The sequence below is a fragment of the Dreissena polymorpha genome, chromosome 6 (assembly GCF_020536995.1).
Source record: "Dreissena polymorpha isolate Duluth1 chromosome 6, UMN_Dpol_1.0, whole genome shotgun sequence".
Taxonomy (NCBI): Eukaryota; Metazoa; Mollusca; class Bivalvia; order Myida; family Dreissenidae; genus Dreissena; species Dreissena polymorpha.
In genome coordinates this window covers 85086607-85100512 of record NC_068360.1, presented here as the reverse complement: position 1 = coordinate 85100512, position 13906 = coordinate 85086607, and the positions used below count along the sequence as shown (strand labels likewise).

The following is a 13906-nucleotide window of genomic DNA, read 5'->3' as shown; positions in this document are numbered from 1 at the left end:
CTAACGGTGACATGTTACCAATACTATTTTATACATGTATTCTTTTAACAACATTACGCAGTCGGCCTATCAAAGAAATTCCTTAGGTATATTTGTTTGGAAGCAAACATAAACATATAAACATGGATGTGATGATACCAACAGGGTAGCAACATATGGGTCAGTACATTAGTGAAATACAAAAACTGAAATACAAAGGTACACAAAGTCTCGTGTAAAATTAAACAATCTGAATTCAATGTATCATTGTTTTGTTTTTTTGGTTTTAACTTAAAAAAAAATGTAATGTTCATCAAACCACTAGACAAAAGCGGCAAACTTTTTGCCCAAAGTTAGCAGGTGATGGCCATGTTATAACGTAAAAATGTTACCCATGTTTGTTCAGTGTTAAAGTAACAGCACTTTTATATACTTTCAAATAACAATTATGTAAGCTGTATGCATGTGACGAAATAATTTGATAATTTGACATGAGGCATTTGGATATATTTATACTACGTTATATTTATTTAAAATATATATTTCGGTAAAGAAACAAAACAAATTGTTTGTATAAAAAGCCTAACCAAACCTTACGCCGGGAATTTTTTACTGAAAATCAATGATACCTTTAACGTCGTTGACGGCTGCACCATGCACAATTGTAGCCACAATGACACAGACGAGGAAACACACAAGCTTGGTATTCATTGTTGCAATTCAGTACGAATAAAATTGGATCTGAAGAACATGCCCTTATATACTATAGATTGGTCTAGATTCGGACATGATGAACGTGACAGCATGCAAAATATTAAAGTAAACAAGGCAATTATCATAAAATAACACGTAGTTTCTCTATTGCTTGTGAAATATAGTTCCACTGCTTTTGGAATTTCGTAGATAACCAGCTTACAGAGATTGCGCTCGTTTTATTTGGAAACAATCGTGATGTTATGCCTCCAACATATTGATATCTGCCAAGGTCCAATCATCCAATTCATAAAAGGCTAAATGGGAATAAACTGGTTCACACGTCATTTTGTTTACACTGGTTCTTCATAAATAATAACATGGACAAAGTCCTTAATAGTCCCATGGTGCAAACGCAAGATTTGGGGGAAAACAACATAAACAAATATTGGAATTTGTGTAATATATATAAAATATTTATTTCAAAACAGCTTTTTCACATATTGTGCATTTAAACAAAAGCTTTCACTTTTAGAAAACATATGCCCCTTCAATTGCCCAAGTCATTAACTCTTGCAAAAATGGCAACACATATTTCTTTGGAGCAAAGTCCGTGCGGACGGACGCACGATCAAACTGACCCGATAATCACTCTCATCAATGTTTATATATATTAACGTCAAGTCACTACCAACTCAATCTTACTACATGTATGATAGAATATAGCTGAGGCACGAGTCGCAACGTTTAAAACTTTATATTTGCGGCTTAAAGGTCAATTTCAAAGAAAATCCAAAGTCAATATATTTAACACTATTTACATTGAAATATGATAAAATTATCTGGTAAATAATGTTTTAGTGTTGTGTTTAACATAAAAGGATGATTGTGTTCTATGATCGTAACTCGCAAGGCGTTGATTCGCTTGCCTCCCCTGTTCTCCCCTGTTTTGTGATGTCTCACCTGAACAAGCATTTGCGCGTCCGCTTAGACGATAAGCGATAGTTCATAATTCGGATTTTATTTTTCTGTTTTTATTGATATTTTCGTTACGGGAATTTACTCTGTGAGGTACTTCGATATGTTTACTGACCTATAAAGTCATTGTTTTGACAGACGACACGTGCTAATCTTAAGTTTGTGTGTAGTAATACACAGTATATTGGAAGCTCGGGGCTTGATTGGGCAATAAAACAAAGACGCTGTCGGCGGTTTTCGGTAGAACGTTTGTACTGACCAACATAATATTTAATAGTGCACTTGCTTATCTTACATTTCGGGATACAACACACGGGTCGTTGCCACTGTGGGTTTGTTTGGGCCATAAAACACAATCCCGATGGCTTTTTTCAGTAGCACTCGTGTTCAGAAACTAACAAGTTCGAGTAATAAATCACAGAGATTATGATCCAAAATCTGCATGCAGTCTGAAATGAAACAAAATGCCGACAAATCAAAATGGTCACCGCTTAATTTATCAAAATAAATTTCGACATGTAGACATACATGATGCAATTACAATCAATTATGGGTTCGTCATGGCTTCAAACTGAGAAAAGCATAAACATCACGCAGTCATCACTCGTCCAGCATGTCCAGGTGCGGGAGCCTACAGCTAGGTGCTAGCACGTTTTCCCAATATCATCTTAAACGACAAAAAGAACTGTCATGTGCATGGGTGTGAAATACATGTTGAAATTTGGTTAATGAGATATATTCCGTTTATGTCTGCTTACAATCCCGAATTATTCTACAAACAGACACGTTAATAACAAATCATGTATTTGTTATTTTTTGGGGGGAGGGGTGTGTGTGTTTGCAAATCGTGTATTAATCGTATTATTGTATTTATTTATTTATTTGTTTATTGTACCACATACTAAAGACTGTAACGAAAAAGATACGTCGTGTTTTATTTGAAATTTATTTAGAGGAAATGTCCATTTCAAATTATTCGTGATATAATTGTGTTTAAAAGACCAACGAAACTTTAAAAAAACGAAATCAACAGATCTAAACGTTCTATGCGCTACCAAGTTGATATCCAAAAATCAATAAACGCACTCTTTTTATGCGTTTAGCGTGACAAAGACCTTTGGCGTGATTTTATACATTTCCGCATATTTTTTCGCGCTTTTCGTCGGAACAAAAGAAAAACACGAGATATACTTGAGGACTGTATATTTGACGCTATAATTTGTATACGTCGCGTTAGGATAAAACAATCAGAAGTGTGTCTCGGATTACATATAAGTATTCTTATTGGGGAATTCAACAAAACATTTATAATGTATTATATTTGTAATGAAGCAAGTATTAATTTGTTAAAACGCTTTCCGTGCCGAAAAAATATTTTGATTATATAATGAATGAAAAGCACGATTTCCAGGAGGATAACCAACCGGTTGCTATCATCAGTCACTTAAGTAACTGACCACGATTTTATCGTGGAGGAGTATACATAAGGATTAGTGTGAAAGGTAAAGCAAAGCCATAAAACTGCAATAAATAAATTATCGATTGATAGTAACACGGGGGTTATTCAGAGGCAATCAAATTACCGCTTATGATAATCAGTCGCGCATGTTTGCAAAAGTCTGTTTTTCATTTTTTTCATAAATAAGAAGCGTCGGAAAAAAGTCTAGTCGTATACCCCGAAAAATACGGTAGTGTGTTTTCTGTCTTCTGAAATTTTTATTGAAATTAACATTTGCACTATGCATAAGTGCAAAAGATTACGCACTAGAACAAACATGTGCGATGAACAGTTAGGGCATCAATGTAATAACATCGATGGATGCAAATGATAAGAATAACTATTATAAGTTAAATTATGTGTTACAATAATACGATTTCTTTTACTTGCATTTATTTACAAAGAAATAATACAATAATTTGGATAGATGACGAAAAGTCTAATAACGAACATTTCAGGGCTTTTTCCAGCCATTTTGGGTAAAGAAGTCTGGTTTAATTGTGATTTTGTAAATCGATAAAATGGCGTGTACTGTACATATACGGTCTAAGTTCATGCATTTCATCTATATAATGATCAGATTCGTCAGTATTATTTTACATAAAAGTATTGATGTAATAGCAATGCAGCTGATCGTCTCGGCAGAAATAACGCTGTTAAAAATAGCGGATGTACATGAATGACGTCACAGAAAGGGAGGTAAGTCAGTCCAACTTTTAAGAAACAGTGCGCAACGCATAATTGATGCAAATAGGTTTATTCCACTTCTCAAACAATTATCTTTTATATTTTAAAGTTTCCAAAGGTGTTAAAATTGACCTTTAAGACCACTCAGTGTAACTCTGCCCATATAGACGGCACCCTATGTGTTTAGATATGTGCGAAGTAATTACAACATCCATAAATACATATCAAAGTCACAGAACATAAAACGTGTCAAATTTAAACAACATTCCGTATGTTGTTTGACGGTGATATAATGCAAAACTTAGCTAAATAAGATATCGAAGTATTAATTTAAATGATATGGACAGTCATGGTATTCAGCGATCAAAACTGGCCAATAAATGTCATTAACAAATGGAGAAATATCAAAACGTTATATTTTCTAGGTAAATCCTTGCATGGACATCCTATTTATTAATGAATTAATGTAAGAATGTATTTTTTTTATTTCAACAACCCAATATATGTTTTAGTCCGTGTCTTATCGAAAACAAGATCACACTTTAAGGTTTTGAAGTATACTTGTAAAACTTTCTACTTATTATATATTTGCAATTATTATTGGTTTATGTTTCATATTTAATTTTGACATAACGTTTTTTAATATGAGGCTGTTTGTTTGGACCGGGTTTAAAATTTGCAGTCTTAGTTTTGAGTACTGTATTCTATATACCAGGGTATCTATAGCCAAACAGGGGTACCAGGATAAAAGGAATGTTTGCTGTCATTTTTCATATAGCTTATAAATCATGAGTTTGTTACCCACGTGGGATCTTTATGTCTTCTAACTTTTACGTATTTGTGTTTTTACCAATTTTTAATGATATTTTGTTTTCATTTACTGAATAAGTATGTTGAAGTTAAGTTGATATTTTTACATCTGTAATTATAAAATGCTTACCAAAACATAACAATAACAATAATAACAAGTAATGCCAGATGTTTCGCGGGTATTTGGGGAATGGAACAAGTTTAAGCAACCGTAAAAGCGTGGTCACATTGGGCTAAGCACAACCAGGTTAGATTAAACTCTTGACCAGCTTACGCTCAGCACAGAACGGTTAGATTGAACTAAGGACCACATTGCAGACACAAACTATAAACACAATTAACTGGAATCAGGTTAAGGTAACTCTTCCATTTTCATGGCATCTAGTATATAGCTAGTATTTATCTCCCCTGAGCCTAGAATTATCACAGCGCAGGTATAATCCGGTGAGGAACATGATTCATAAAAAATTGAGGAAAATTTTGAGGGTTAGCAACTAAGTTTGTTAGAGAATCCTTTATTATTATCTCAATGTTTTTAAAGAACACTAACGAATTTAATAACAAAACTCGTTTGAATTTTTTCGATATTTGGTTACATGATTCAGTGGGCTTTTTAAATTATTTTGTTCCTTCAATTCATATTGTAATTATTTATTGAACCATATCTTGATGTGCATTTTAACTGAAGCTTTATAATAACGCCTGGTTCAACGTGTCAGTATATGAATACACAGCTACACTTTATAATTTTTATGAAACAAACAACACCAAAAAAACAACAAAGCAAATAGTTAGTATATACATCGAACCAAACTTCCGACGGGAACACCGAAACGATTCTATTCTAAAAAGTCGATCTTAAATTTCAAAGTCAATGCTCCCTTCAACGTCGTTGATTGCTGCACCAAGCACCATTGTAGCTACCATGGCGCAAACGATCAAACACGCAAACGTGATTTGCATTGTTTCAATTCAGTACGAATTAAATTGAAAATTAAGAACATTCTTTGTATACCATAAAAGGGTCTAGAAGAAGCCACGTTGAACATAACATCGTGACAATATTTGAGCAAATATAGCCATTATCATAACTAAATGCTGGTAAACAGCTTACATAAACGGAACTCATCTCGTTTTGAGACAAGGTTGCTTAAATGCTTACGACATATGTTAGTCCCATTTATCATATTTAGAACAGTCAGCCATATTTCAAAATGACTTATATAGGAATAAATAAGTTTGCAAACCATTGTTTGCATTCCGTTTCTTCATTTGAAACAGCCATAAAAATACCCATAGGAAAATCATGGTTCGAATGCGATATTTGGGGAAAATGATCGAACAATTAATGAATTTCTGGAATCCATATAAAGCTCTTACACTTGTTATTGCAAATGTACCTCTTTACATATGGAATTTAATAATGGCCACCACCATTAGATGACATAAGCGCCTAAAATTTTTAAAATGAAAAGGGGAAATAACCAGGCGAAACGTACAAAACATAAACATCTTTAAACTGGATTGACAGACGAATGACCGCACGAACAAATCGGGAAAACACACCCTCTCATCAAAATTTACGTTTGTGCCAAATAACTATACAATAAACCCGTATATGACAAATATATAGATGATACACGAATGCATTTGTAATTATGGTTATGACGGCCTCTGATATTTACTAAGACATTCAGCAGTTATAAACCTTTACATTTATTCAAGATGGCCTCTGATATTTACTAAGACATTCAGCAGTTATAAACCTTTACATTCATTCAAGAGAGAAGTGTGTTTTATGAAACACAAACATGCATTTAAAAATGATATTTGAACAGGCAACTATGCCAAAAAAGTGTTAAATGTAAACTGCATCCATGTTGGTGTTTGAGGGTGATATAATGCAATAATGCGTTAAATAACATACACTTAATATCATTGTGTTGATGATATAGAAAGTTGCATTAGTTTTGGCGATCATAATTGGCAAATTAATGTCATTTGCAAAGCAGAAATTAGCCAACCAATTTACAATAAACGACGCGTGTTATAATGTCATTACGTTATATATATAAATAAATATATAAATAAATAAATAAATAAATATATATATATATATATATATATATATATATATATATATATATATATATATATATATATATATATATATATATATATATATATCCATGGGTAGACTTGTAATTCTAAATAAATGTGTCAACATAGTTTTTAATTAGAAATTTTTTATTATGGCCCGTGTCTTATTCAGGCAAACCGTAACACATTTTTCTTTTGGCAATTATGTATTACGGTCTATTTTTGTACTATTTTTAATCATTTATGTTTTATGTTTATTTTTGACATTTGTATCTGTCTTTGTTTGGAAGATCCACGACTTTGAATTTAAACAAAGTATTAGGCACTTGAAAATATTTGTATAAGGACCAAGTATCCTGTTTTGTTTTTGTCTCATGTCAACTTACAATGTTTTTTGTCTAAAGCATTGTTTTTCAAGCAATAATGAAATGTTCATTGATATTTTATTCTTCTTATTAGCAAGTCCACACAATATTCTATTTAATAAGATACAATCAGTAACTTTCCTGGTGGTTAAATATTGAAGTCCAATGATTAAAATATGACGGGCTGCCAGACCCTTACGGGCCTGCCCATGAATCCGATGTATATGCTAGTTTAACTTGAGCAGGATTCTTTTTGTACATACAATATTACTCTCTTTTACATTCAAAAAAACACAAACATACGGTTTTACTAAACATAATACTTTGGGATCCGCATCATATGTATAATAACTTATTACATAATAATATATCTTATTTCGTGTTCAAAGTCAAAGCATATCTACACAACCCAGGTCGATATCCCGGTCATGTATACATTATTATATGAAAAGTGTCGTCCCTTTTTCCCCTTTTTGTACATGACTGAATGTTTCGGTGGCATTAACAGATGATTTTAACATTTAATCAATAAATTTAAATCCGTTATTTAATCCAAGTCAAATACAAAACAATTGTGACTTTTTATATCTACTATTAGAGGCTAATTTGTGCAACATTGACGGTTTGTTGATATAGGTATTGTACTGTTATATTTTCCATTGAGAGTGTTCTGCTGACTTTAACATATAAGTATTGGATATTGTCCTACATATCTTAAAATATTCACATTACGTTACACAACCAACGCCGACTGCTACTAAAATCAATCAGCCACCAAAAGCTACTTTCTCCAACCAGCCACCACCAACTACTACCATCAACCAGTCACCGCAGACTGCTAAGACTACCAACCAGCCAACGCCAACTATTCCTACAATCAGACACTGCCAACTGCTACTTATACCAACCAGCCACCAACAACTACTACCACCAACGAGCCAATGACAACTGCTACAACTACCAACCAGCGATCGCCACCTATTACCACCGACGAGCCACTGCACACTTATACTTCTTCCAACCAACCACAACCAACTACTACAACCAACCAGCAACTCCTGACTGCAACTACTACAAACTATTACCCATAATCAGACACTGCCAACTGCTACCACTACTAACCAACCACTGCCAACTATTACTGCTACTACGAACCAGCCATTGTGAAATACTTCACTATTAGATTAACGACATTAGGCCATCTAAGAACAATTTAAAAGAGAGAAAGAGTCAAAAGCCGAAAGAATGGTCAAACGATCCCGTACAAATTCAGGATTTATCTCCCTTGAGCCCAGAAATATCACGGCGTCTTTATACTCCGGCGGAGGTTTGGGCGCGTAGCTAAGATCCGGTGTTGGCGGCCGTGTGACGTCACGAGATTCTAACGTCTCCGAAGGATATAATATTTGAAATATTTGCATATTGGGAAAGATGGAGCGCCACGCTTCGGACGTTCTTCTTGGTCCAGGCTTAGGTACTTCCGGTCCGGCCGGACGTCCGTCTGGCAATAAGGAAACAACTAACTGGTTTTCTGGTGTGCCTAGCACATTGGACCGGCGTTAACTGCTTACACATGTTTGAGAATCTGTTTCTGGTGATAACAGACGCACTAAAACTTGTATAAGAATGGCCGGTATCTAAGTTCTGCGATCGAAGTTCGAATTCGCTTATACTTTTCACCGTGTCTCCGAACAGAAACGAATACGACGGAGGCAGATCTGCCTGACCGCAAGACCAGCTATTGCTGGTACCGGAAACCAGTACTTCCGTCGCCGACTGAAGGCGCCGACGGCAGAAACGCGAAATGTGTTTACATCATTTCTCAACGGAATATGGGTGCTTGATAATTATTGAAATAAGATACCTCAAACACGTAGTAAACATTTGATATTGTATCCATGTGTAATTTCTGATACATGTATATTTAACTTGAAAATAACAGACCAAGGCATGTACACTTTTTTTGGGTCGATCCACATAAATCTGCATGTTGTTAAAAAGGCATGTGTCAGTCAGTAAAACATTTTAGCCCAAATACTCAATGAGTGCTGGTCTGTAGTGGATTTGATTACAATAGAGTGGGCGAGTGTGCTAGCGAATTGTCAGCGGATCAAATCCACAATTTGAATGCTTATAGATTGTGCATAAACTGTAGGCTCTGTATCGTAACAAACAGCAAGCAGGAAGCATATCTGATGTGCCTATGTGAACTTTTATACAGAACTACCAGTCCATTTTATTTGTAACTGTTCCTTATCAAACAATAAACGTGGCAACCAATAAAAACTAACGTTTGTTAAAGAAGTTATAAGATGTTTGCGAAAACTTGAAATGGCACTGTATTAAAGATGAAATAGTCCACAATTCCTTAAAAATTGCAAAACTGTTTATATTATATAGGCCTTGGGTGAAAACTGACATCGCTCTGGGGATCAAACGGTTAATATGAGCCACGCACTGCGAAAAAAGGGATTTAACCACCCTTTTTACAGAGAACGGCAATATAGACTTATGTAACACAATATCTGAATAGTTTTACCTTAGAAATCACCAAACCGAAAGATTTTATGCAACATCATATTGTTGTCGTTTGCAAGATTTGTTTTCAAACTATGCCATTTTGGTCTAAGCTTGCCAAACCCCGGTTGTTACATAATTAATACAGACTTATAAAAATGCATATCCAAAACATTTTGAGTATTTTTTTCTCTGACATAACGATGACGTTAGTTGAATACAACCGTGTCAAGTTGTCGTGTACAAAGTGTCTTAAACCATTCCCCTTTTGCTCAAAACTGAACTAAATATAAAAATTTAGGCGAATGCAGGCAGTAGCATTTAATTTTATAATCATAAACACAACCTATAAATACGTGTGTTTTTGAATACATACGAACTATAAGCAAGGACATTTTGTTTACAAATTGCACTAACAGTCACCAAGTAGTTATCAAAATAGACCTAATGTACGTGACAGCTGAACAATAACACGATAGTAATAGGTGAGCATAGAGCTTTCACACACGAATGTGGATGTCTCGGCAATTGAACCAATTATAAACCTTTACAACGTATCTTGAAGAAATATTTCTTCCGTTTTAACAAACAGATATATAAATACACAGCCCTTAAACAGCAACTCGCTTTATAAACGATTTGCATAATGTGACGTAACAAGTTAAATATTATATTTAATATTAGTATACAAAATATAATACGCATTACAAAATTGTAAACAACAAAAATTCAATTGGCTTAAATTCCTACTATAAGCAATATCTTACATACAAAGAGACCAGCTAATTAATGAATTAGCGAATACATGCTTCAGAACGATATCAGATGACCAACACAGGTGGTAATTATAAATAACGGCAAAACCGACCAGAATAACACACCAAATCAATTAATCATTGCTTATCACGTTAAAGACACAAACCTTGAAATGAAATACATGGCATAGTAAATTTAAGTATAAATAAGAAACATATTTTATCTATGCCATATAGAATGAATATGGTCGTTTCAAGGTAGAAATCCGTATTTTTGCGCTTTAAAACTTAAAAATAATCGCGTTTGTCGAAATGGACGTATACGTCTAGAAATCCTACTTTCGGTTTTAAAAGCGTTACAGTTTGAAAAATTATAAATTACTTGCTAACTAGGCTTTATTTATAATTTTATCTATTTCAATTAGAATATATGTGGTGGTTACAAGCTAGAAATCCGTCATTTTGCGCTTTAAAACTTAAAAAATAATCGCGTTTGTAGAAATTTACGTATACGTATAGAAATCCTACTTTCGATTTTAAAATTATAAAAAAACGTAAATTACTAGGCTATAGATTAAATTAAAATTGTGCACATTTTCAAATTGCATCTAAATGTATTGATTAACATGTATTTCATTTTAAGGTGTGTGGCTTTAATTAAACATGTATGCGGTATGCAACCTGCAGATTAAATGTTGTATGATTTCATTATAATAGCGGACTACCTTCCGTATTTGTCTTTCGCATATCATGTTACTTCGCTACATTTGGGCAAGTAGTTGTGCACAAGATCCCGTCTGAAATCGACATGTCAGAATTGGGTGTTCCAATCTATATTAATACACTGTTCGTCAATAGAAAAAAGTCAGTTAGAGAGCAAGGGACGGCCGGTCATTTCGGGCACACAAGTTATTATTGGCATGGGTCCAAAAGGCCATTACATTGAACTTACAGTTTAGATTATTTAGCGAACATTGGAAAACTTGTGTTGTGTTAATAAGCAAACATAAACGCAATGAAATCAGAAATAGACTTTGTCTACGTTTATGTATGTGTTATGGTACAATAATCACTAATTATGCATTCAGACACACAATATGAACACAATTAACTGGAATCAGGTTAATGTAACTCTTCCCTTTCCTTGGCATCTCGTATATATTTAGTATTTATCTCCCCTGAGCCGAGAGTTACCACAGCATCTTTATATTCCGGCGGTGGAGTGCGCGCGTAGCTAAGATCTGGCGTTTGCGGCCGTGTGACGTCACGAGATTCCTGCGACTCCGGACGAGAAAGTATTGAGATGTGCATATTCGGAAACCGAGAGCGCCCCGCTTCGAATTGTCTTCTCGGTCCCGGTTCAGCGGCTGCTGGCACAGCCGGAAGTGCGTCTGGAGATAAGGAAATAACTGACTGGTTTTTATGTATGCCTTGCACAGTTGCTCCGCGTTGAATGCTACTGTATGCTTCTGAATCTGTTCCTGATGACAAATGAGTACCGGAGGCACGTAAACTTGCATTAGATTGGCCAGTATCCGAGTTCTGCGATCGAAATTCTATTTCGCGTGTACTCCTCGCCGTGTCTCCGAACAGAAACGAATACGACGGAGGTAGATCTGCCTGATCGCAAGATCCGCTACTGCTGGTGCCGGAAACCAGTACTTCCGTCGCCGACCGACGCCGCCGACGACATACGCGCAAAATGTGAAAGATGGCGACGCACGCGATTGGGACGAAAACTGAGAGACCAGCGGCAATCCCTATGACGCTGAATGGGGGCCGGCTGTCCATGTCCGGTATAGCTAAAAATATAAAAAACGAACTTTGGAATTAAATCACTTTTAAAAATTGCACTCAAATAGCGTATATATAATAAGTATGAGTAAGTAATTTCGATTATTGGTCGATATGAAACGGTTTGCAGTTTTAATGTGAAAAAATCACCCACGAGTTCGAGTTATAAGTCAGTGTCCACGCATGAGAAAGAATGTAAGCCGACCGCGTATGATATTGCGGAAATAAGTTGTCCTTCAGAAAATGAAAATAATTTTTGTTGTATATCTGTTCACAAAAAAATCAAATATTAATCATGAACCTGAGTATAACATAGCAAAATAATAGCAAAATATATGTCTCATTTGAGTTGAACAAGCTTTGATCAATAAAATGTAAAGAAAGTGTGTTTTCATTATCAATACGTATCCGTCAGTACTCTTTTGTTGGTTTGGTTGCAGTTGTTAAAAAATTTGACCAATCTTACTGATAACTATGGTTACTTTTTCAAACACACATACATGGACCGTACGTGCTTATCAGGGAAGGCAATTTTCGCTTCAATGATATTTTTCGATTAAAGAAAGTCTCTTCTTAGCAAAAATCCACTTAAGGCGCGAAGTGTCGTCCCTGATTAGCCTCTGTGGACTGAGGACTTAAATCCTAGCTTCGCAGTGCGCAGCTCATATGTGTATAAAACATCGATACATCGCCAAAATATGGCAATATGCGGTGTCAGCTGTATGAAAACTTGTATGGAACACAGTGTTTTCTTACCTTGATTCAACCGTATTACTAAGAGTAGATATTATAAAAGTTAAAGGTGTAAATTCATGCACACAATTATAATACTTCGCTTAGTCCTTAAGGGCAAAATTCATACTTGTATTACGCTTTTTGTGGCGTTGTTTTTTTTTGGTCATATTAATACGTAAAGCGGTTTGGACTACCTCCTTCACTCTTTCCCTCACTCACTCACCCGTGCACTCCCTCAATCTCTCACTCACTCATGGCTCGTGTGTTCATTCAACAACACCAAAAAATGGCTTATTCATAATAAAGAAGAGCCGGTCGTTGGCAGTTGCTAGTAATGTATTAATTAACGTTTTACTAACAAGGGCACATGAACCGGATTTCATAGTTAGCACACTTGCGGAATTTCGTTTGGTCGGAAACTCTACAGAAAATCCCGGCTGTGGTACATGGCTCATCTAGGATGTCGCCTGCTAGCTGCACGGACAAAGCGTCGAACGTCAACGTGTGATTGTCAACGTCACGACATTCGGCGTTGATTGGAGAGTACCCGCCGCATATTTGTCAGCCACGCTGAAATAGCGAATAAAAATGTTATTGTGCATTACAAATACATCGAAATTACTTTTGCAATTGGGTTATATCTGATTGATTTTTTATTTTTGTAAAAATCGTCCGTACACGGCTGCGGAAGGTAACGTAGATTTAATAAAAGGTCAAACGATCGTACGGGACATCCAAATTCTATCGGGATTTTCCATTTGGCGTAGCCATGGGGACTTCAACTGTTTGTATTGCCCATAACTCATCTTCGTTCGGATGCAGAGTTAGGGTCGCGGGAATCAACTGACAGACATATTTGTTAATACATGACATGGGTCCTATAACTTTAATCAATCATAAGCGCGTTAATCGTTTCTATTAATAGACTATTCAAGTCTTATCTTTATATGTAGTATAAAATCGTGCATAAGGGACACGTTTAATAATCATATGCA

The 13906-nt window shown here is 35.2% G+C and overlaps 1 protein-coding gene across 1 annotated transcript; it reads right to left on the bottom strand.

The window, feature by feature from the left end:
- Positions 1–10397: 10397 nt before the first annotated feature.
- On the bottom strand, positions 10398–13451 carry LOC127835062 (uncharacterized). Its single transcript, XM_052361303.1, has 2 exons — positions 13271–13451; positions 10398–12184 (listed from the first exon to the last, which is right to left on the bottom strand). The coding sequence occupies exons 1-2, from the start codon at positions 13278–13280 to the stop codon at positions 11505–11507; spliced, it is 690 nt and encodes a 229-aa protein (XP_052217263.1). The 5' UTR covers positions 13281–13451; the 3' UTR covers positions 10398–11504.
- Positions 13452–13906: the final 455 nt, after the last annotated feature.